At 39.2% G+C, this 26,661-nt stretch overlaps 1 protein-coding gene across 1 annotated transcript; it reads right to left on the bottom strand.

Annotated features, from left to right (window-relative positions):
• Positions 1-9,870: 9,870 nt before the first annotated feature.
• On the bottom strand, positions 9,871-22,319 carry OXGR1 (oxoglutarate receptor 1). The gene is made up of 2 exons (XM_075198046.1): positions 22,170-22,319; positions 9,871-11,245 (listed from the first exon to the last, which is right to left on the bottom strand). The coding sequence occupies exons 1-2, from the start codon at positions 22,190-22,192 to the stop codon at positions 10,258-10,260; spliced, it is 1,011 nt and encodes a 336-aa protein (XP_075054147.1). The 5' UTR covers positions 22,193-22,319; the 3' UTR covers positions 9,871-10,257.
• Between the last annotated feature and the right edge of the window lie 4,342 nt (positions 22,320-26,661).

Below are 26,661 nucleotides of genomic sequence, written 5' to 3'. Positions count from 1 at the left end.
AGGTTTAATATTTAAATAAATAAACTGCAACCTTTAATTTTCTAAATATCTGTATCTGTGTCTTATTTCAGGTTTACATGGTTACACACTCTTGGCTAGGCTGGTATAGTGCCAAGTGAGAAAGATCTCACACTATTATTTTAATGAATGGGGGGGCTTTTTTCATATTTTTCATATTTAATCATAACGGTTCCACTAAACCACATGTGATTTAGGGGATTACAAACCACTGCACATCACCAACAGTTTGACTTTACTGACTCCCAACCATTGGATAGTAAATCCTGCGGCTTGAAGGACAAAACTGCTGGTGATGTGCGACAGTTTATAAATGGCAAAAAAACCGCACCATAATAAATTTAGCCCAAGGTGTTCATACATTGCTATCCTTTACTTTACTTTGTTTCTAAGTAAAATCTATGTAATAGAAACACTTCTAAGGAAGATTAAATAAGACCTGCAGAGGAGTGAAGTTATTTCCAGCTCACTCAGCGGGAGCTTCCCCCCTGCATCCATATTAAACTTGCTCATATATAAGCTTATAGATTTTATATGCAAGCTTGTCATTAAAGTATATGTTTCTTTACTTGCCCTCAGCATCATGGTGCAATCAATGTCTAGAATATGGAAGCATTGTTAAATAAAACATTAATTTCCTAATGCTACAGGATGACCAAAAAAAATACACTTGTATGTACGAAACATCCTGCAGACATTAAAAAATAATTTATGGATGTAAGTGAGAAGGTAGGTCATGATGATACAAGTGGAAGTAACTCTTTCTAGTGTTATTTTTTATCCAGCAGTCTTACTGCTTCTATAACACCAACGTCACAAAGGATTGCTCAATCAACTTCCTCAATTTACCAAATGTTGCAACTATCTGTATACAAAACACTCTCAGTACCTTCATTTACAGACAAGATGACACCTGAAGGTCAGGGAAAAATTGATCAAGCTCTTCCAAAAGAAAAATATTCTGGGAAACCTTGTCAATAACTCAAAGTACAAATTGACAGAAAGCTTCTGAATAATTAAGAACATCATAATGTTTTGTCCAGCTGATATTCTGACTGTTCTGACATTCTGTTTTAGAGTCAGAATATGGACATGTGATTCAGGCAGTTCAAGAAATAACTCAAGGAAGCTCTGTGTTACGACTAGGTGACCTCATTCAGCTGGGTACCTACACTAACAGTTTGTTTCTATACATATATATATATATATATATATATATGTATATATATATATATATATATACACAGCTCTGTTGCATCTGAATACAGACATTATATTATATATAAAGCAAAGTAAGACTGCACACACTGGTATTAAAATTCTGGATTTTAAGATACATTCCTAGTTGCCTCTAGACAGTAAGCACGGCCCTCTATACTTTGCTCATGTCTGCACCTTTTATGTGCAGTTTCCATGATTTTAATTCTGTCTGGTGCTGCAGAGTTTTGTGGCACCTTATAAATAAATGATGATAATGATGTGGGAATGTAAACAACTGTAAAGATAAAAACCATTGTACTAAATAAGACTGTACATATTTTCATTTTTATGTGTGTTTAACGTGTGCATATGTTTTTTTTTTTTAAATCTTTTCTAGTCCAATTTTAGTGCCTCTGATACGTGTCAATTCAGTTGACAGCTTGCATTCATCTCAATGGGAGTTCATGTAAATGCATTGAGATGCCTTTAGGAAGCATTTACATATGCCTTTCACATGGGTTTGGTTTGAACAAGATAACTTCCTGTTTATTCATACAATGCACTTGTAAACACATCTAAAAGAATATTAGATGCATATGAAATGCAATCTGGTTTTTATGTGTTCTTACTTACGTTTTAACATGCATTAAACAAATGTATTGCAAAAGGCTAATTTTACCATATAGCTTATACCATACTTGCCAACTCTCCCGGAAAGTCCGGGAGACTCCCGAAATTCGGGTCAGTCTCCTGGGCTCCTGGGCATTTCTCCCGCATCCCAGGATTCACAGAGAATTGCGTCATTTGACGCGATTCTCTATGATTCACGCCATTTTGGAGGGCAGGAGGGGGCGGGGTCCCGCCCTCCAGTCACGCCCTCTCTCCCGGAAACAAGTTTCCGGGAGTTGGCAAGTATGGCTTATACAAAAGGCTCAATAACATTATTGTACAGCATGAATAAAAGTACAAAGCAATTTACATCTTTAACATAAGTTTGAAACAAATCAATTCTACCTTATCACCTTCTGAATACGTGAACGCGCTCTTACTGTACTGTACTTAAATTGTCAATCCTTGTCCATCCCCTTTCTGTTTCTTCAGGCTTAAAGGGATGCAAGTTAATAATAGACATATATATTTGGACTTATTCATTTGGTTTGCCTTAGCAGTATGGCAATGCTTATCTTATGCAAAACAAGGTGATATCATGGGGTATGGAGTAGTCCAGGATCAGTCAATCAGAAAGGCTTGAGTAGTGGACACTGTTGCTGTAGATATGAACAAGTGAAGATGCCTGAGAGTATATTCACATTGGTATAGGACGAGCTTACCCTGCCAACCCATCATTCACCATCTTTTATGGGGGGGTTTTCTGGTTGTCAGCAACAAGTCATCAACATGGTAACAGCTGTAGGAGAGTAATCTTTGCCACCCCCCAGGGTACCTCCATTAGGACCTGGAACTGTTTATGCGTCCTGGTTACTTTGGTTAAGGACTCGATGTAGTGTGCAGAGCATTGACTCAGGGTGCTGGGCTGAAGCCAGGAGATAGATTAAAGTGTGAGATTTTCTCAATTGATCATAAGAAAACAGTGGGGAAATGCGTCTCTCACAAACAAAAAATCTTTAAAATCTAATGACGTTTTCTTGCTTATATAGGACCTCATATAGAGTTGGACATCAATCTATTTGTGTAAAATGGGAATTTCACTTCTGCGCATGCAACCTTGCCATCATTGCATTTGCTTTCTCCGATTCAATTATAAAAAATAATTAAACTGTATAGTGTTGAGATTTCCCTTTCATTGCACCCAAACCTCCTTTACATGTTCAGACTTACTACTACTGTAATTGAATAAATATATAACCACACAAACACCAAAGTAAAAGATCACAGTTTTTATTTAAATAAAAGTGGTGGCAGAGAGAGCAATGCAAGTCAGCTAACAACTAATAGCAGAACAAAACAGTGGAAGGTCAAATTGCCATTACACCATTGGTCCCAGAATATAATGTTTTATGATTGGCTAGTGTTAAATGTGGCGTCAGAGTGAACACACACCCCTTCTGGGCTCACAATATTGTCAATTGCATTGTCAAGACATGTTTTGGGCAGCCAAATCTGAATAAATGTGAGTATAATACATACTTGCTTTTGTGGGAAGGCAATTATTAGCTTATCTGAACTGTCTGTTGTTGTAGTCACATAATTAGATGAAGTCAGCTAAATTGATTAATATTGGTTTACCGTGTGAATGTGATTAGTTTGCAGCGTCTATTAACGCAATTGCACAGGAAAACAACACAACTTTTCTTTAGTCTTTAACTCTATTCATTCATACCACTCTCCATCCAATGACCTCTGTCTGTTACTGTAGCTTCACTGTCTATGATGCATGCTTTGTAACATTCAAAATGTATTGTGTGCGTAGTCTTTAATGTTTTTGTAATATGGGTGCAGGCCTCATTCGTCTATTACCATTCTTATTTATTTATATAGCGACAAGGTTATGAAAGCTCTGCTCTTGGATACCAATGAATGCTCTCTCTGTCTATTGAGAAGTGCGTAGTACTAGCCTTTGAAGTTTTTCATATGGGTGCAGGCCACCTTCATCTATCAGCATCATCATTTATTTATATACTTGTTTAAATATCTACTGATGCTTCTGTCCATCTAATGACATCTGATTGTTACATCCTCTTTACTCTCCATGATGCATGCTGTCTAACATTCCAAATTTGGTGTGTGATTATCATTTCAATATTTTTATCTCTTGTACCTTACATTATTTTTTTTATTGTTTAATTTATCTAATGGGTCTGCTTTAGTTGCTGGCATAGCAGATGACATTTATTTTGCAGCCGCTGCAATATTCTACATGCGGTCACTGAATGTCAAAAATACCAAGAAAAAACACTCACATGCAAATACCCTTTTTTTTTTAATATAGATGTCAATGAATGACGCTTTCAAAATTGACAAGTATTGAAAAATAGAAAAAGTTCAGACTATATATAGCATTTTTTTGGGGTGTGCAGCTGCGTTGACACTCACATGCAAACACACAGTTTTTTTTTCAAAATTAATTCAGATGTCACTGCCCCCCACAAGATTGCTTTCACTAAAAAAACTTAAAATTTTGAAAGCAATAAATTGATTTGTTTTTTGGACTCTGCTACTAATAGTCATACAACAAAAACACATTGTTTTCCTCCACTAAATGTATTACTTAGTTTTGGCTCATTTTGAGACCCGAAATTGGCACACAAAACCGAGTCATGACTCGGTAAAACTCAGATCTCCTTATACAGTACAATACAATGGCTTACAGTAAGGTTACAAGTTATAGGTCAAAGTTCGAGATCTCTTAATAACTCAACGCTTATTTTTCTTTGTCGTCAAATGTAAATATTTTCGGGCTCCTTCCACTGTGTCTTATTCAAACATACCCTTATTGAGAAACTTACATTTATTACCTTGGTAAAACATACTAATAACTACACATTTCACTGTCTTTTCCTATGCATACCATTGCAATTACAGATATACATACTGTTGCTATTTGCAATCTCAAAATATAGCTAGGTGCATATGCTATCGCAAGGAATAGCATTGCGCACAGAAATCAATCTTTTTTTAATTAATGATTTTATACTCCGAAATTATTTTACTTCGATACAGCGTAACACAAGATTTTGTTTTTTAATTTTATGAATAACAGTTTTGTTTTTGTTATACCACCTTCTGTCCTATTTGGTCATATTTTAGAAAGCATTGATGAATGTTATTGAATACTCTTGGTCAAATGTAACTGCTACCTTTAATTCTACTTTGCGTGGAATAAGTGTGTAATTAAATATAAAAAATAGCAGGATTCAGACCAGTCTGCCACACAGGTTCAGGTAACAGGGAAGGCTCTTGGGGGCTTGGCTCTATATGCTGTATAAACGGGCATGTTTTTTGATTAACACCTTTTAAACTGTTAATGATAACTAAGCTCAATATATTGCATCCCAAACAGAGAACATGTAATGTATTAATAAAAAATAGGGGCCTGATTCATTAAGGATCTTCACTTGAGAACTTCTTATTTCAGTCTCCTGAACAAAACCATGTTACATGCAAGGTGTGCAAATTAGTATTCTGTTTTGCACATAAGTTAAATACTGACTGTTTTTTCATGTAACACACAAATATCAACTTCAAATTTCAGTGTACAAATAAGCTAACAAGTATTTGTGTGCTACATGAAAAAACAGTCAGTATTTAATTTATGTGCAAAACAGAATACTAATTTGCACCCCTTGCATTGTACCATGGTCTTGTCCAGGAGACTGAAATAAGAAGTTTCTCAAGTTAAGATCCTTAATGAATCAAGCCCTAGATTTGCAAATTAAAAGCAACAAACCAAAATACAAAACAAAGTTCTCTGGCTAACAATGTGCTTGCATACAGTTACACAAATTCTGAAAGCCCGAAGTTCTATACTTGTTTCCCATCTTACTCTGCTCTTCCTAGCCTTGAAATCATCAAAGTAAGTTATGAATGTGCTTTGTTCTCCTGTCAGTCATTGGACATGATTGCAGAGGCAATATGTATTTGCTGTGAGGAGGTGTAGGGAACAACAACTAACAGCAATTAACTTTTTACTGGCTGAGGTCCAATACGCATATTAAGGATTGTGCTCTTACATATATACATTCTTCCCTTCATTGTATGTATACATGATTCTCTTATCTGCAAATCAATGAAATGAACTCTGAAGTTTTTAAGTGTAGAACTATGAGACAGACGTGGCACTTGGACTGCCACAGCTGATCTATTTAGTAAATACATAGTACTCATCCTCTAGTAAGTCCAGGAGAAAATCATCAAGAAAGCATCTACTTATATATTCTTACTTACCTCTGACCATCCTGATCAGAAGATACTACATTTAATAGTTGTACTACTCATGCCAAAATAATGGTTTAATCACAAGCTTCAAAAAGAGCACAAAGCCTGCTTTGATATATCTTTCTTTCATAAATCTCTAATCTGAACACAAGTTTTGACACAAGTAAGATAATTGTAGGTGACTGTAGGTGACTAACATATACTATTGTACTTTTTCTTTTTAAATAGACATCAGTTTATACTACATCTGTACAATATTTCTTTAAAGGAAAATTCCACTTTGAAACAAGCAGCTTTCATGAAATATAATTAGACCAAACATTCATATTAGCCAATATAACGTGGTACCTGTGAACATTACTTTGGAAGATAAAGCAATGCCTGGCCTCCTGTGGAGCAATGTTGTTAGTTTGGTTGCATTGAGTAACATGCACTGCTATGCAGCTTTGAGAGTGCTTGGCCCATACAATCCCACTTCAAAAACTTCATTTTGTTTTACCTTGTCTGTCTCTCTTAGCTCTGTGCAGGCTATGCACAATTCCAACGCAAACTGATGTAACCAGACAACTTGGTGATGATGGTTCGTGCTGCAATTGGGTGTATTTATACAATGGATTGTATAAGTAAGTGTAATGTGTTGTGTGAGTTGTAATTTAATGTCACAATTACTGCACATAGTGGACCTGATTTAGAGTTGGACATGCATGAACACAAAATTTCGATGTTTTGATCCCCGAGCCACTTAGTTATCACTTTTGCCGTATGGCAAGGTGCTCCATCATGCTGGAAAGGGCATTGTTTGTCATCAAACTGTTCTTGGATGGTTGGGAGAAATTGCTCTTGGGGGTACCATTGGTACCATTCTTTATTCATGACTATGTCTTTAGACAAAATTGTGAGTGATCCCACTCCCACCAGTGCTGAGCTTGCTCAGGAATGACAGCAGGCATCTGTACGCACAGTGAGGCAAAGACTTTTGGAGGATGGCCTGGTGTTAAGAAGGCCAACAAAGAAGCCACTTCTCTCCAGGAAACACATCAGGGACTGATATTCTGCAAAAGGTACAGGGATTGGACTGCTGAGGACTGGGGTAAAGTCATTTTCTCTGATGAATCCCCTTTTAGATTGTTTGGGGCATCTGGAAAAATGCTTGCCAGGAGAAGGAAAGGTGAGCGCTACCCTCAGTCCTGTGTCATGCCAACAGTAAAGCATCCTGAGACCATTCATGTGTGGAGTTGCTTCTCAATCAAGGGAGTGGGCTCACTCACAATTTTGCCTAAGAACACAGCCGTGAATAAAGAATGGTACCAAAACTTTCTCCAAGAGCAACTTCTCCCAACCATCCAAAAACAGTTTGGTGACAAACAATGCCTTTTCCAGCATGATGGAGCACCTTGCCATAAGGGAAAAGTGATAACTAAGTGCACGAACATCAAAACATCGAAATTTTGGATCCATGGCCAGGAGACTCCTCAGACCTTAATCCCATTGAGAACTTGTGGTCAGTATTTAGGACACAGGCAGACAAACAAAAACCCACAAATTCTGACAAACTCCAAAAATTGATTAGACAAGAATGGGTGGCCATCAGTCTGTATGTGGCCCAGAAGTTAATTGACACCAGGGCGAATTGCAGAGGTCTTCAAAAAAAATGGGTCAACGCTGCAAATATTGACTCTTTGCATAAACTTAATTTTATTGTCAATAAAGGCCTTTGACACTTATGAAATGCTTGTAGTTTTATTTCAGTATACCGTAGCAACATCTGACGAAAAAGTCTAAAAACACTGAAGCAGCAGACTTTGTTAAAACCAGTACTTGTGTCATTCTCAAAACTTTTGGCCATGGCTGTATCTGTGACCTACCCTTTTTCTGCTTGTACTTCGTTTTGAAAATATACAAAGCCATAAAGCTGCAGCTGGGGTTCACGTAAGTTCCTACAAACAGTATTTCTGGGTTCTCAATCATTAGACAAAAACACAGACACATTTCTTTGGCAAATATAAGCTTTTTGATAGATATTTTTATTTGAAGATGGAATTATCCTTTAATACTGATGCATTGCAACAACTTGTAGTTCAGACATTGCATTAATTTTAAACGATAGTAAACAACATTTTACAAATGTATCTAGTAGAGGTGAGGTATGTCTTAAAAAAAGAGCAAAAACTCAAAATGCTCAATATCAAATTAGTTATATTAGTTTAAATTTTTTATTAGACAAGTAACTGGAAAAGTAAATGCTCCTAGAGGAGCAATATATACATCCTTTTTATAGTGCTCTTTATTATTTTTCATTTGCAGTATATAAACTAAAAGTCAGCATACACATGATGGCCCTAATGCTGAGTTGGATGCATGCTGGGCGTAATTTGCACTAAATAAACTTGCACAAAAGCCACCCCTAAAAATTTGCGTAGGCATCTCAAGATGCATCTCCAGCAGGTTTACATCAGACTTATGTCGCTAGCACAAGAAAAGATTGTTAACATTTGGTTTAATGGCTAATTCACTATTGAGCTTGATATATGTACAGCACATATAACACTCCTTCTCACCTATGAATTAAAGTAGCAAAAAAATATTTTTAAAAAATATATCCAAAAGATCCTATAATATATGAAAAATCAATGCAGAAAGCATCTAACATTGTATGAGCGACATCCTATCAGAAACTACTACCTAGTGCAGGTTGACCATTATCATCATCAGCATGTATTTGCAGCTGCCCTCTAGCAGATGCAAAAAAATGTCTCCTGACAGGCGTATATACATCTCTGCCCTGATCTGCCTGAGAAGCACATGATCACACACGTATTGTACATTAGACCTCTCCTTCCCTTCCAGCAAGTGTGAGATGTGCCCAGTTTTACATGTGTGCACATAGGTGCATTATCTTTGTGAGCATGCACATAGCACTCATTTTGCATCAGGCCCAATTTAATTTCAAAATCTGATTCTTCTCTTTTAACAATAAATAATATTTCATAAATACAATAGACAATATTTCATATTCTGCATAGAATGACACAATACCTGGGGACAAAAATGGTAGAAGTAAAGCAGTACTGACCAACCTTGGACAGTTCAGGTGAAACATACAGTAATTTAATGGGGAAGGCTAAATGGACGCTCAGGGATGTAGTGATATAGCATTTATCCCTGACATATAGTCAATAGGACATAGTTATGTCCAATTCATGTACATTTTTATGTGAGACTTATCAGGTATAAGGAGAACTTGTCCATCTGCTGCTCAGAAAATTTGTTTTAAGGATACACCTTTTCCATGACCAAATCTTAACAACGTGTTGTACAAATGTAATTAGCACTGGTATCGGATATATGTCACTGGTGACTAAACAAGACTCATGATTGTAGTTTATCTTTCAGATTTTGTTTTGTACACAGTAATCACCTCTTATTTCAAGTACAAACATGGTACTATGATATTAACTAAAGATTATATTGGTTTTCCCTTTCATAGCAGCATGTCCCTTACAAAGAATCTTGTGACAATTTTAAAGGATAGTTATGCAATGGAATTATTGGGAACTTGTGACATTGGTTTGTGCTGTGTTTTTGTTAGAAATTATCCTATTGTTGAGATTACTTTATTAATTCCACTAGTTAATTAGATTTGGAGTTTTAGTTGGTTTGTGCAAATTACTAAACTAAAAGATACACTATTATATCGTATTGATAATAGATAAGATGACCATTTTCGGTTTTTTTTAAACTCTTTTCAACGCACCCTCATGTGGGTGTAGGAAATTATGTTATATTTTTGAGTCTAAAAGCTGATTTTTTCCTTAAAGGCATAGACTATACTGAAAGTGTATAGCAGTTTTCTTACAATTATAGCATAGCTGTACTGATGTGCAGACATATGTTTAACTTTGTGGTTTCATTAATATATATAAATATTAATAAATGTTAATAAATGAATATATAAATTCCTGTAAACGATATTTGTATAGTCACATTATGATGTCATCACTTGACTTGTGTATTATGGGGTATATGATATTCCCTGCTATAACTGATTACATATTTATTTGTGTCTTTCTATGGTCATAAACTCTACTATCCTTATAGTTTACAGGAGGGTATTCATAATATCATATATAAGACTCATCTGATTTATGGCTGCGGCTTATAGGGGTTGGATTTATAAACAGCCTGAATAGCCTGCTGGAAATTCCCCCCCACAGCAACATAAAGTAACAAATTACCAAATGTATTGAGTGAAGCTATTGGTCTAGATGCTATATATACCGCATGGATGTGTTTTTCATACAGACAGCCTACTGGATACAGTCGAGTTTCTATCCGAATAGCTCTAAAAATATGTAAAGGTAAAAAACAAGCATAAAAAACAACCAACAGAATGACAACAAGTCTACGGGCCTTCTTCTTATAAACATCATTTGTATATGGTCCATTTGCAAGGCTGCAGTTGATGGAAGTATAAGAGAGAGTCACTACTACTAATGGTAATGCAAATCCTATGGAAGTGAGACAGGCATTATACCAGCGAACATTGTATGTCTCAAGAGACACCGCAAAGTCCATGCAACCCGTAGTGTCTTGTACCTTTGTCATGAGGATAATCATTGGGAGGACTTCGATCAGTGCAATTATCCACACAGTTGCACAAGCTATAACTGCCCACCTCTTTTTGTGGATAGAGTGAAATTTCATTGGATGCACAATTACAAAGTAGCGAAAGATACTGAAGCAAGTGAGGAAGAGAATGCTGCCATAGAGGTTAAAATGAAAAGCAAGGCGAATCAGCTTGCACATAAAGTCCCCAAGAGTCCAGCGCTCCTGATTTGCATAATTGTAAACCAAGAAAGGGAGGCTGCTGAGGTGCATGAGGTCTGTGATGGCCAAGTTCAGCAAAATGATAATACTGGTCCTCCATGGCCTCATCTTCATAACATATATTGAAATTGCGATAATATTTCCTGGAAATCCAATTATGAAGATGATGCTGTACATAACAGGTAGAAAGTACACTTTTATCACATTGTCTACTAGAGCGTGTGTACAGTTTGTTGTTTGCACAGTGCTGAACATAAAAGTGGTGTTGATAGCATATTCAGAAACATTGTCCATTGTTATTATCCTGGTGGAGAAAAAAGACTTTCGTAAATAGAATTTTGTAACAGAGTATTTAATTATAGCCACATACATATGTCTCATATAACATCACTTATTACAATATAACATGCACACCATGTACTTGTATGGACCACCTGTTATTGTTTATTTCTTCACTAACATAAGGTAAGTTATATGTAACCTAGAAGGTTATGTGCACACTCGTGTTTTAAATGTGTCTTTTTAACACATGAAAAGCATATAATGAAGCAGATAGCTGGAAGAATAGCACATAAATGTTTGGACTGATTTTTCATGTTTTATATATTTTTTTTCATCAACATTTCAAACATCCCTATAGACTCAGTTTAGAAAACGGAAATACGCAATAATTGACAATAAAAAAAATCTATGTGCATTGTAAGGAAATTCATTGACTAATAACTACTAACTGCATGTTTTCACCCATTAAATCTCAAAAACAGTAAAAAGGCTTGATGAAAACAAAGGTGTGCACATAACCTTAAAAGAGGACACTTGGCAGAGTAATTATAGATAGAAAGCCTCTTTCATGTCAGCAAGTAAAACTGTGTCATTGACACACATCTTTTTATTCCTGGGGGTAAATTTAACAAGCTGCGGGTTTGAAAAAGTGGAGATGTTGCCTATAGCAACCAATCACATTCAAGCTGTCATTTTGAAGAATGTACTAAATAAAAGATAACTAGAATCTGATTGTTGCTATAGACAACATCTCCACTTTTTCAAACCCGCAGCTTGATAAATTTACCCCCTGGAATTGCTCATCACATTTCCCTCCAGGACCCTCAGCTTCCATTATTCTCCAGATTACAGCACCTGGAGATATTTTAGTCCATGTAGGTCTGTAAGCAGGGTGCCAAAGAAACAGATTGAATGTAGTTTAACAACTACTACTAACGACCTCCAAGCCAAATGAAGTAAGACAATCATTACTCATCCACAGGGCTGCCATCAGAAACTGTGGGGCCCAGTACTAATTAATCTGGCGCCCCCCCCCCCCCCTGGGTCCAGTACTAATTAATCTGACAGGGCCTCCCTCCCCATACATGTGCCCCCTCACCATACATGTGCACCCGCCCATCTTCATCATACATGCGCCCCCTATCCCTCATCATAGTACATTCCCCCCGACTCCTCATCACAGTAAATGTTCCCCTCCCCCAAAGTAAATGTCCCCCTCTAACCTCCCCGCAATCACAGTAAATGTCCCCCTCTCTCCCCCCACAGTTAATGTCCTCGTCTCCCCCAGAGTTAATGTCCCCCCCTCCCCCCCAGAGTTAATGTCCCCCTCTCCCCCCCAGAGTTAATGTCCACCTCTCCCCCCCACAGTTAATGCCCCCACCCACAGTTAATGTCCCCCTCCCCCCCAATGTTAATGTACCCCTCCCCAACCAATCACAGTTAAAGTCCCCCTGTCCCACCCAATCACAGTTAAGGTCCCCTTCTCTCTCCCCCCCAGAACCCAATTAAGGTCCCCCTCTCCCCCCACTCCCTCCCCCCACAGATCAGGTCCCCCAGGCTCTCCCTGATTCCTCCCCTCCCTCCACAGTTATGGTTCCCCGGGCTCTCCCTCCCCCCCATAAATCGAAAACAAAAACAACCTAATTAACTTACCTTCTCCTCCGCGATGCTGCAGCTCTGCCTCCCGGTCACTGATACACTGGGAGTGTGGTGCACGGTGATGACATCACTGCGCCACACTCCCAGCCTATCAGAGTCTGGGAGGCAGAGCTGCAGCATCGCGTAGAAGGTAAGGAAAAAAGGGGGCATCATGGTCGGAGACTGCGGGGCCCGGACAGTCCAGGGAGTCCAGACAGACGGAGAGGTCTATCCGGGCCTCCTAGTCTGTCCGGGCCCATCACAGCAGTACTGGCCGTACCCCCCTGATGGCGGCCCTGCTCATCCATACCTTTTAGCATAAGAAAAACTAAAAATACTTAGATTTGAATTGCTAGCATAGCCATATAAGAGACACTAGTCATTTTACTATATAATAAATATACCAGTTTGGCTGAAACTCTTTTCACGTTACGTATTATATTTGTATTATGTTAAAGTTAAACCAATCACAAATGCAATGCAGGTAAAAGAACATGTTGTAATAACATGGGACCTCATTTTTCCCCTGTTAGCCAAGATGGTCTGTCTTGTGGATAAAAGGGAGTCATGTAGAGTTGGATGCAATTTACACTTGTATTTTACTTTGTATCCCAAGAAACACACATCTTAAGATACTGTTAGGACCGCGGTTATTGATAAGCCTTTAGAACCGGACTAGTAGAGGTCTTCACCTTTAGCAGCTGCCTTTCCTGTAGAACTTTATACATTTGCAGCTACTCGGATGCCCCCATGGCTTATCTCTATGGTAGTAGAGGCTTATCAGAATAACCATGGCAGCGGGTAGAGAAACTGGAAGACTGGAGGTGGGAAACCGGGGACAGGACTAGGTCGCTGGTTCGTAGCTAACAGGAAGGTCAGGGTACAGCCCAGAGGTCGGGGCAGGCAGCAAGCAAGCAGGTCCAGTATCTTAAAGTGTTGTGTAAGAAGAGGTGGATTGCGCTAATACCCCACTGCTGCTAAACACACCTATAGGAATCACACAATATTCCTAATGTTAAGTACAATGTTAAGTACAATAAATAGAATAAATATAGGATAGTTTCAGCGCTGTTGGCTGTAATCACATAGGTAATTAGGTACAGAGACTAATCTGTTCTTCTTAACAACATATATAGGTGATAATAAATTTGGAAAAAATACTTAAATTTGGAGGTGGGTGTAAGGATCACTTCATTCAGATCCTTCCTCCAATAAGTGATGACATGGCATAAAAAATATAAAAACACAACATAGTGTAATACAGTAACAATAAATGACGTTGTATAGTAAATGTGAGATGAACTTCAATCCTTTCTTCTTATGTGAATCCACTCACCAGATACAGAATATATGTGTGCCTAAATTATTTAGTGGTAGATATCATATGGTGTCTTCACCCAAACTCCTTATGTGATTGCACTTACAAGGTCCAATATCTTAGCAAAGGTCAGGGTCACAAGCAAAATGGCGAAGTCCAATATTCAGACCAAAGGTCGGAGCTACAGGCAATCAGGCAAGGTCCAAAAGTTAAGGCAAGGTCACAACAGGAGATCAATCACAAATGTCAGAAGACAGAGCAGGTCAGCAACTACACAGGCAGTGAACTCTATAACCGGCAGCCCTGCCTGCCTTAAATACAAGGAAGAAACAATCAAAAACAGGGAGGCACAGCAGGGAGAAATAAGCCCCAGGAGGCTAATAATTAATTTAAACCTATTTGTGCATGTGCCCGGCTGCCCCTCCTGCCTGGACACGGCGGTTCAACAGCTGAGCCTCCCGACCGTTGCCCTAGCAATGGCCAGGGCGAAACCGGCAATGACACCCCAGTCACCATGGAGAGAGCCAGGATGCAAGCAGATGGGCACAGCGAGTCGTGGCTCATAGCAGATACATGTTATTTGGAAAAGTATGCAATCATCATCATTAGTGGACATCTTACACCAATGGGAAAGCAGCAACAACAGATACGCCTCATATGCTTACTTCGCCATCAGCATAGTAAGGTGAGTTAACACATCCTTATTGCACTATGCCTATGATTGCCCACCTACTACTTGCCGCACTCTGCCTCTGTAAGTGTAGGGAGGCACAAGTGAGAGATATGTCTCAGATCAAGGACAAACTGAGATGTAAGTTTTTCTACTGCACATGCGTAGTTGTAAAAATCTCTTTTTGCACTTAGGAATATCTGTAAACTAGAAGTGTGCCACACTGCAAAGGTGTAAACATCACATCGAAAGTCCAACCTCCTACCAATTTAGAACCACTACTTTAACCGAGACTCTGCAGCCTAACTTTGTCGCTCGTTAGGACTACCAGGGGCAGGGGTGCTCTGGCCCCTCAGTGCCGACTCTCCAGGGGCACCTCTAACTGCAACGCATGAAGCCACAAAGCTGAATGTCTTCCATCAGAGCCTGTCGTCACCTGGCCCCAATAGAGCACTCTGTCTCAATTCAATACGATGTGCTCCAGCTGCGCTGTTCAATCAAGATGCAGAACAGGCTACCCGTCAGTCCCTGCCTTGAGTTTGTCAGTTCTTTGGCATTATCTGAAACGGAGTTCCTGGCAGTCTGGTTCTCTTCTCAGCGCTTTTGGAGCTGACTTCCCCTGCGGTACTGGACAAGCTGCCCAGGAGCTGGGATGTCGTAGTGGCCATTACTACCCATTCGGGTAATGCTGAGCGCAGTGCATTTGGCTTCCTCTTCAACCACTCCATGATGAATCACCGCCAGTCTCTGGGCAGAGTCAACAGCCATCTTGCCCTTGCCATACACGGAGTACCCTGACTGCATCCTTCAGCGATTCAGCTGAAGAGGCACCCTACTATTGCTTATTAGGCAAACTTGGGTGAGTTCCTCTCCAAGGGGATTTGTACAGCTTATTTATAGGAAGTGACTGTCTCCCCACAGTCTCTGCACATGGCAAGGACTCCTGCTATTTGCTATATACAGTTTTATTTTATTTTCTCTGTTATTACTGTCTATTGTTGTTAATTTGATTAATTTGCTCTTACTCGCTTTTCTAATTTTTTCATGTTTTCTTAACACTATATGGGCTCATGCACCTCATTGTAGTGTTTTCTCATGCACTCTTTTGCTACCCTGCGCTTGTTGTCAATCTACTATGATGTTTATCTTCCCTAGTTGGAAGTCAGACTCACCCCCCTAATTTTTGGTACCGATGTTATACCATTTATTTTTTATCTGGACTCGTTTTCCTGCCGGGAGCCCTGTCTTCCTCTCTTACCTATCCTTTTTCCCCTCTGAAGTCTCTTATGACCTTCCCTGGTACTCTGATCCTCCATGAATTTTAAAAACCTCTCTCTTAATGTTAATGGCCCAACAATACTTTAAATGCTAATCTATTGATAGAATCCCTCATGCACAATTGCCGTGTAAAACTTACCTCAAGGCTTAGTATGCTTCTACCAATAGTAAACAGAGGGGTACTGCCATTCTTATTCATAATAAACTCCCTTTCATTATTGACTCCTCGGTGGTGGACCCCCAGGGCTGTTATATTATTTTAGTGGGATCCTTTGGACCTTTGAAGCTAACGATTTCCTCAGTTTATGCTTCTAGTGCAGGACAGAGTGCTGTCATGTGCCATCACTACTATTCCTCTGTGAAGTGGGGACGGCCGCTTGATAGTTCTGTCCTCGAGCCGTCGGGCGCATGCGCACTGACTAGTACCTTTGCCTAGCAACGGGATGCTTCTTTGCTTCGGCGGTCAGCGTGCCTGTCCGCCCCTTTTCTCCTCTTATCACAACTCGGCTGCCTCTATTTAAAACCTGCTCTGGCGCCATTAAGGGCCAGAGTATCAGGTCTCCTGCTCCTGTTATGGTTCTGAACCGGCTTCCTCTAATTTCTCTTCTGGATTGTGCCTGTTTGCCTCTGTTGTGACCCAGCTTGTCGACCATTCTTCTGTATTTCGCTATTTGTTCTATCCTTGTGCCCTTGGCCTGACTTCTCTGTGGATCTCCCTTTGGTACAGCCTGTTCCTATTTGGTTTTGACCTGGACCTTTCTGACCACTCCCTATCACTACTCTGGTAACTGTCTAGGAGGACTGCGACCTGCGTACCCTTTGCAGCTAAGCCCAAACCTCCTTGCGGGGGTCCCTGGTGAACACCAGGGTTTACGTTAGTTTCCGCACTTCCTAGTTCAATGGCGCTAATACCAGTTAGTGTTTTCTGAGCATTTTGAATCCTCAGCGCTCTCCGTAGCCTGACAAGTGTCTTTTTCAACTTTTTCCCCCAACTGTCCCAACTGGCTCAGTTTTGCATTATCATGGGATGGGACTGTAATACAACAATCAATCCCAGGGTCAATCACTTCTCCATGTCTTCCTTCCTTCATCCCTTATTTTGAGATTTTAAATGGCTTATGACACTGCTTAAATCTTACAACCTTCATGATGCTTGACATTTGCTGAATTGTTCTAGTAAACAATTTACACACTTTTCTGCCCCACACAACATCCACACCCGGATCATTTTAATTGATCATTTGACCACTCAGAATCTAACTCATTCTGAGATGTCCCCAATTACGTGGTCTGGCCACGTTTCAAGTCTGATTGAAGCCAGTCTCCATAGCTCCTCATCTTCACCTCCAAAATGGCATTTAGATAATACCCTCTTCATTAAGCAAGAACAAGTAACATCTATCAATGAATCCATTCAGGAATGTGTCTCTATTAGCACCTCCCCGAATGTATCACCATTGGTCCTCAGGGAAGCCCATAAGGCCACAATACACGGAGTACTTTTTAGTCTAATTTTGGATAGAAAATGGATAAAAAATAAGCGCATTGCAGATTTGGAAACACATGGTTTCTGCGAATGGGGAGATTGGGTAGACAGACACCTTGCTCAGAAGGACTTTTATGCCTCATTATGTAATCTTAAGCCACACATCACAAACCCTGCTATTAAACACAAAAGCCAAGCATTCTTCGATTTGTTGCATCTTCCTAATCTCTCTTCTGTACAATTTGACTTTCTAAACAGAGATATTTTCAGTTGAAGACATTAAACAAACTTAAATTAAAAATGTTTCTGCGCCGGGCTTTGATGGATTCACTGCCATCTACTATAAAAGATTCACTTGCACGAATATTGTTGTTATCCCTAAGCCTGGTCGGGATCTCCACTGTTGTATCAAATACCGACCTATTTACTTATTGAACGTGGATCTGAAATTGTTCGCTAATAATTTGGTCAATAAGTTGAATTGTGTGATTGCTTCTCTTGTACATCATGACCAGATGCACTATAGATCTGATTTATGTATCAAACAAACATACACTCCCTGCTGTAATGGTGGCCCTCAACGCGGAAAAGGCATTTGACGGGGTGGCCTGGCCTTATATGCGGCAGACTTTAGTGGTATGAGGGCTCCATTTCTCAGATGCTTAATGTCTCTTTACTTTAACCCTATGGCCTCTACAAATAGTTTTAAGTTCTCTTTTTATGACATTACAAATGGCATGCGTCAGGGCTGACTGCTCTCTCTTTTGATATTTGCACTTATTATTTAACCTTTTGCCATCAAAAATACCTTATATTATTGGTATAAGAGAGGGCTCTGCGGAACACAAAATATCACTGTAAGTGAATAAAGTGTTTTTATTTTTTAGATTTTAAAGGGATAGTACATCAAAACAAATTACATAACAAAACATACATACCCAATTCCAGGATAAGTATTCTAAAAGTTATTGTGCTTTTTACGTATAACAGACAAATATATTAATTGAGTGTAATAAGATTAAGTATTTTCATTGATAAAAGTTTACAGTGAACTACACTCCGCAAGCTACCTAAATAAATGAGGTTATAACTAAAACTGAAACCAAAGCTAAAGCTGCGCAGGGCTGTTACTAATATCATAACCGGTGGTTCACCATACACATCAAACCATATCATCTTGGAAGGGGAGCAGGGGAGCACGCATGGGGAATTTCTGGGTCTCCAGAAACCCCTCCCCTCTGTTAAAGAAGTGCCTACATATTGGCACTGTACTATATAGCAGCCGCGGCGCTGTCAAAGAAGCGTCCGCGGCGGTGCAGTATTGTATACAGCACCGCCGCGGATGCTTCTTTGACAGCGCCCCGACTGCTGTATAGTACAGTGCTGCCTAAACGGAGCTGCTGCGCATGCGCATGCACGGCAGCTTCTCGCTTTTATTTTATTTTTTTCGGTGGAGGGGAAACCTCCCCTTAAAAATCTTCTGTGCGCCCCTGGGGAGGACAGCAAATTGAGACTCATACCAGTGGTGCCAGATTTTATGATACTTGTGTAAGGCCTTTCTACTACCGTACATAAACTGTCCATGCCTACATATCTCAGTAATTTAAATAGTCCAATGATCAACACTGAGAGCCTCTGTCGCCATCCAAACCCTAGCAAGGACCAACTTGGCAAGGGAGGACAATATAAATATATATTTGAAGAGTGGCTTGTCTAAATTCTCATCTAATGTAATACCAAACAAACATATCTTGGGGCACATAGGAAGAGTGTAGAGGAGATGTGATCCCATATATTACACCAAAATGATTGAACAACTGGGCATGTCCATAATAAGTGCCAGAAAGTACACACGGCAGCGGTTCCCAAAGTGTGCGCCGCGGCTCCCAGGGGTGCCAAGCTGCGTAAGAGAGAGGGAGAATGCTGGGTCCCGGTGACGCGCGTATTGGTAAGTTTATGTTTTGTTTGTTTTTTGTCTGGCTGCCCACGGCATAGGGGACAGAGTGAGAGGGAGCGTGGCAGAGGAGAGGGGACAGCGTGATAGAGGCCAAAGGAGGGGACAACTATTAAGTTTGTCCTTACTAAATAGGACAAACTAACCATATCTTGGATGGGCAGAATCACGTCTCTTAAAATTAATGTTTTATCATGTCTTTTGTATCAATTTCAGACACTTCCCTTAAGATGCCCACAAACACTTTCAAAATACTCCAACAACTGGCCAACAAGTTCATTTGGTCGAAAAGAAAACATTGGGGCATATTCAATTCTTGGCGGAAACGCAAAGAATCTCGCGGTCCGTGCACGATTACCGTTATTACTGTAATTGTGCGCGGAAAAAACGTTAATACGGTAATTTACTCGCTGGAATTCCAGCTAACTATTACCGTATTAACGGTAATAGTTTTTTCGCAGAGCGGAAAACAAACATTTGAATATGCCCCATAGAATCTGAATGACTGCACTCCAAACTCATTCAAGAGGGTGGACTTTGTGTCCTTCATTTCCTTAAATATTACAGAGACACACATCTCACTCAATACATCCTTTTACATTCACCCTACAATGTGAGAATTTGGGTTGACCTTGAAGCCGACATTTCCAACTCTTATTGGACCTCGTCCTTACTATGGCTCAAACCACATAGACCACCTTTGTCTAGACCATCCCCACCCTAGCATTTTCACTAGGCCAACCCCATCTTAGTTTCCAGAGTGGATACAACATGAAGTTCCTCAACAACTTAGCTTCCACTCAATAATTCCCAACATTTACTGATTTTCAGATGAGACTCTGTATCCCCTCCTCTTGTTTTTATCAATACTTACAAATCCGTCATATATATGATACTGTTCTTCATTCCCAACCTGACATCCACCAACTCCGTTCACTGGTTTCTTTTTGCATATAAAGGTCCTCAACTCGAGGTCTAATTTTCACCTTCTACCGCTTCATTTTACAATACCAACAGCCCCAGGATATGGGGGAGACGTTCGACCCTGACCATTAAACTTCACATTTTCAAAACATCAATTTGCATAAAGATTAGCGAGAATGCTAGTAAGATTTTTCACCACTGGTATCTCAATCCTCCTAAGCTTCATCTCATATTTCAGAATTCCTTGCCTCTTCGTCAGCATTCTGTCTCATATTTTGGTGGCATTGTCCAAAATGAATCCCCTTCTAGAGGGAAATACACCACTTGATTGCTTCCATCACGACGTTACCAGTCCCAACTCTCTATCCTTTTCTTTAGTACCCTGCCGTGTCCCAGATGTTTCTAAACATACTTAAAAGTTGATTACTCATATTGTCAGTGCCACAAGATGTCAAATTGCCCTATTTTGGAAGAATCCAGAGCCACCTCCCATTCTCTCCATAATTAATTGACCTGGCAGATTTACTGTTTGGAATGTATTTCTAATACCCTTCACCATACTCCTAATAAATTTGAATGCACTTGGAACCTTTGGACAGAGTACTACAGGGTCACCCCTCCTTTACAGGATCCATAATAATAGACAGTGACATCCCCCTCCCCCTGTTTTCCCCCTTTCTTATCCTATACTTTGCACTTCATGTCCTATCAGTGGTTTAACTATTGCTCTTAACTATATACTCTCTCTGTGGTATTTTGCTTTATTGAAAAAGTATGTTGTTTCATTTATATTATTGTGATGCACTGTGCTTCCCTTGTTGTTTTGTTTCTTGACCCCTATGTGTCCCCTTTCTTTATTTTGTATCCATACCTTTCTCTTCTTTGAAAACGAATAAAAATTTTATTATTATTATTATTTTTATTTTGAAAAAAAAAAGAAATGTGCTTCTCCACCGAAGTGCAACCTAAAGGCAAAACATGCGCTCCCATAAATGTATAGGATGAGACCTAGGGGTATATTTACTAAACTGCTGGTTTAAAGGTAAAACAATGCCTTTAAAGTCATTGCCGCTTTAAATTTAAATTGACGATTTTAGTCGACTAGCAGAAATCAGCACTCATTACATTTACCCCCATGTTTGTTCTGCAGCATTTAAAATATTATATATAAGCCCACACAAATTCTGTAGTTGACTCATACACAGAGCCATCAAGTAATTCATATATACATATATATATATATTTGAAGGATATAACACATCAGGTAGTTTAGGACATATTTTCATAACATTTTTGAAAATCTTTCTGTCTCTAGATTAATTTAATCATATTCATGTATGTTTGGTAAAATTTAAAGCTGTCAAATCATGTCAGGTGTCTAAAATAGATAGAGGAATCTTCACACTTTTTCACAACCCATATGCCTCTTACAACATTCACCATCTGAGATGATTAACAGTGGTTTGCAGCCTTTGATTTTGCAGTTTCTGTTAAATGACGTCCACCAGACTGCTCTGCAATTTACTGGTTAATTAATGGTAGAATAAACCTGATTCAATAATATTACAGGGCAACAGTTACATTAAGTTACAGAAAGTTTGTTACCCCTCTCCCATGCAATATTCTGAAAAATATTGTCTCATCACATAGAACATGATATAGGCAGTAACTACTATACCTGTTGTAAAATGATGTATTCATTTATCGGGATCGGAAAAAAATTGTTCTGTAGACATTTCGTTGTGTTGAAGAAAATCCTAGATTGGATTAAACAGTCCCGGGTTCCGGTAAATAATCAGATAGGACAGAATGTGTTGTGAACATGCAGCACTCACTAATGGATATCAAAGTACTGTTTTGGTAGCCTTACTCCTCCCTTTGCCAATAAGATGTTGACACATAAGATATGCTAGCATTAATTGTTATTATGGGAACTAGGTCTACTCTTACACTTCTGCAATGTGTACCTGAAAATCTCTCTAACCCATGTGGGACAAGCCTGTATTTGTTTAGCATGTGCAGGGCCGTCTTTCCCATTGGACACGATGGGCAGGGGCCCGGGGGCCCAGGAAGAAAGGGGGCCCTGGCAGGTCTGCTGTAAAAAATCCTGTTAAGAAAAAAAAAAAAAGAAACTTACCTTTTGCGGTCACCTGACCATTCAGGTCAGGTCAGGTGACGATCCGGCTCACTCCCTGGTCCTCTCTTCCGTGATGAGCTCGCAGTGAATGTCAGGCGTGATGACGTCATCACGCCTGACATTCACTGCGAGCACAGCATGGAGGAACATAGCGACGAAGTACAGAAAAGGATTCGACGCAACGATTGAAAGGTAAATTAACAGGGGGATTTGTAAAAAAAAAAGTGACTAATTTTATATAAAAATATATATAATCCTTTTTTTTTTTTACTTATATATTTATATATAGGGGCCCCGGTGCACTGCTGTGCCCGGGGGCCCATACTGTTGTTAAGGTGGTCCTGAGCATATGTTACATTTCCGGTGCTAAGATAAATTGTTAAAAGACAAGTAAACAGTTAGGTTTTTAGGGCACAAAAATATTGTTGTTCTGCATAACAAGAGTGTACTGTATGTAAAAGTCTCACATCTATATGAATTTTTAAGGCTGCATCACAACCTAAGTGGCATGGCATTTGAAATTGTCACTTAAAAATCACTGCAGACAGTGTGGGTGTGAGGAAGTCCTGGAAGTGATGATATGGCCCTCACAGAGCCCTGATCTCAACATCATTGAGTCGGTCTAGGATTACATGAAGAGACAGAAGGGTTTGAGCAACTCTACATCCACAAAAGATCTGTGGTTAATTCTCCAAGATGTCTGGAACAACCTCCCTGCCTAGTGTCTTCAAAAACTTTGTGCAAGTGTACCTAGAATAATTGATGCATTGATGCTGTTTTGAAGGCAAAGGGTTGTCAAATATTGATTTTCTTTAGATTTCTCTTCTGTTCATTCACTTTGTATTTTGTTAATTGATAAAAATAAACTATTAACACTTCTATTTTTGAAAACATTCTTACTTTTTTTCAAAACTGCCTAAAACTTTTGCACAGTACTGTATATATTCTGAAAAGCATGCCAAACAAATGCTGCTGAGACAGATTTACTGAACCACTTTTCTGTTTTATTCAGGGTTTTTTTAGGATTGAATGAACAGCTACTGTAGTAGTTTCAGCAATCCCACCAAAAGTATTTACAAAGTCATGTGACCCTAATACTAACTAGACAGATAGTCCCCTCACTGGACACCACTGGCCACTCATTGGCATCGGTCGCACCACCCACAGCACAAGTCCAGCTCTTTAAGCTTCCTCCCAAGCACTACACTAGTTTTCCCGTTTATTAATTACACCCAGGTGCTCCACCTGTGTCCCTGTGCCGAGTGTGGAAGAGTGTGCAAACCTAACCATGCCTGTAGCTTGAGCCTGCAGATTCCCAGGGAAACTGTTAGTCTCTTCTATAATAGTATGCGGCATACTGCCCCTGTTGCCACAACGTGGATATATATATATATATATATATATATATATATATATATATATATTGGCACCCTGTATGAGCAGTGCTTTTATTGCTCCATCACAATAAAACAGCATACAGGCAACCTAACACCGAGTAGACATAATTCTCCTGTCTAGTCACCGGCCAATATCTAGCATTGGTCGCGCTGCACATATGCACAATACAGGTTTGTATACACAAAACCCCTCCCTTCGATCTAATTACCTCATTAGACAACCTGTGTTCAGGCTAGGAGTTTTACTCTGTAAAGACTTAACCCAGTATGCAGCCTTCCCCTACAGACTGTCAGCTGAATAGCTAATTAGACTGTCAGCTGAATAGCTAATTCCTCTCTTAGAAGTCTGTGGCAAACCGCTCCCTTTGTCAAAAAGAAATAAAGACTAGATTTAGGCTCTTTTACTTAAAAAATATGCCTTAGAGTTGTTGTGACATAATTGCATTCAAAGTCAATACAGAAATGTGGCTAGGAGACTTTCATACCAGGGGACAAAAGGGCATCTAATGTGACTAAATGACAGATATTTTCACCGTCATCATTCACATTTTTTTCACTAAAAGTGTAGCCATGCTGCAACATTTCCTACCCTGGGTGCGGATGACAACAATGTTTCTTCACTAATTGTTTTTCAACATGTTTTCGATACGTTCTTTTTGAGAAATGTAATTGATATTTATAGAAAGTAAGTTATACAGTGGGGGTAACTGATCTAGGGAATAAATCCAACGACTTTATATGGGATCAGAATGGGAAGGGGTCAGGATTTCATTTTTGTTAATAATTGTTCTTTCCTGTGGGGTGATTTTATTTTTGTGTTTTTCTGTTTTGTTAATTACTGTACTTTATGGAATTGTGACTTTTTCAACCACCCTATGTAGCCATGCATGTATAGCCAGAGTAGTTCTGTGTCATATCCAAGGATGAAATATGTATTTAGTAAAAGTTACACCAGGGCATGTGCAAACCAACACACTTATGTTATTTTAAGACAAAAACACCTCTCAGTTCACCTTCTAGTTTGTTACAATAATTTATTATAGCTTATTTGGAATGTTGAAGGGTACTTTCTTTACTAAGGAATACAACTTCAACATCATTCCTTAATGACAAGCTATGACAAGTGCTTAAACTACCAGCTCTAAACAACCTGTGTATTTTTCTGTCTGCCTCTAGTAACAAAAATAAGTAACAAAATTAAAGATATCAGTTCCTATAATGATCTGACCTTTCAAATCTGAAAAGATCACACTTAAAACTAGTGGGAGCAAAATTTATCTGTCATAGAAACAGCAGCTTGTGAGTCTTTCAGTAAAGTGGCTCATTGCAGAATGTTTTGGAGAAATGCTATCTGAGTTCTGAAGATGATAAGCTGTCAGACTCAGTGTATACTAATGTATTTTTGCTCAATTAATCTTGTAAATAATTACATTTAATGGAGGATTTCCAGGCTGAGTCGCATGGCTAAAAATGGTAAATTAAAATGATTTCTTTGTCTAAATGTAATAACTTTTCACCAGTAAACAATTCTAATTACTGAACACACAATACTAATCTGACACTCTAAAGCATAGTGCCAGTTACTCTGTTAAATACCTACCTTACATTAGACTTCGCACTTCCATTATAGGTAGAGTGAAATCAGACTGAATGTTCACTGTTAGTTCCTGTGTAATCCTGGCGCCCATGTTTTAATGGGCAGGGTACGCTTCAACGATGATGAGAACTCCGACACAGACAACACCTGCAAGAAAAAAACGATTTACGCGTTAAATGTTTAAACACTTAACCTGCGGGGTCCCGACCTTGCCACTTTAAATTACAATAAAACTGACGTCAGACACTACTGCCAGAGAGCTGGCCATTCGGAAGGAGGTCCTGTCAGCCTTCTGCTGCCATCGGATATAAGTAAGTCTATGTACATTCCAGTCGTTTTTTCATGAAATCGTTTTATTGTTGTAGGTGTTGTCTGTGTTGGAGTTCTCGTAATCGTTGAAGTGATTACCAGCGGGTTTAATTTAACTTATAAACCTAGAGACACAAGATTACTTTGCAAACTCCTATCTAAGTAAAATCTAGCTGAATAAAAGGGATGTTTCATTGAAATCTTCAGTCAAAGAGGAATTTTGGAAATTAGATACTAAACAACACGAGAGGAAAAAAATGTCTTAAAATTTATGAGCAGAGATATTCACATAGGTCACTGGAAGAGAAGTAACTGCTGGATTGACGCAACTGAACCAAGAATGGCCGAAGTCAAAACCAGATAACGATAATGTTTCAATTTATAATGAGATCGGGTAACGACACGCGCTAATCTCTACACCGGATGGTACATGCTGTTGCTGGCCAGTACAGGTAATATTACACAGGTACCAGTTCATTTGTTATGTGGCAGCAATTAGATGCATAAAACCATTCAGACATAGTCAAGAGGTTCAGTTGTTGTACAGACCAAACACCAGAATTGGGAGGAAATATGATCTAAGAGACTTTGATCATGCAATGATTGTTAGTGCCAGACAGGATGGTTTGAGTATCTCAGAAACGGTTAATCTTGTTGGTTATACCTTTTGATGCTAGTAAAGGTGTTCAGCGGTGTTAATGTGGATGTTAAGCCACAACGCTTTTGTAAC

The sequence above is a fragment of the Mixophyes fleayi genome, chromosome 2, assembly GCF_038048845.1.
Source record: "Mixophyes fleayi isolate aMixFle1 chromosome 2, aMixFle1.hap1, whole genome shotgun sequence".
Lineage (NCBI taxonomy): Eukaryota > Metazoa > Chordata > Amphibia > Anura > Limnodynastidae > Mixophyes > Mixophyes fleayi.
Note: the sequence above shows the minus strand (reverse complement) of the source record. Positions and strands in the feature narration are given on the sequence as shown.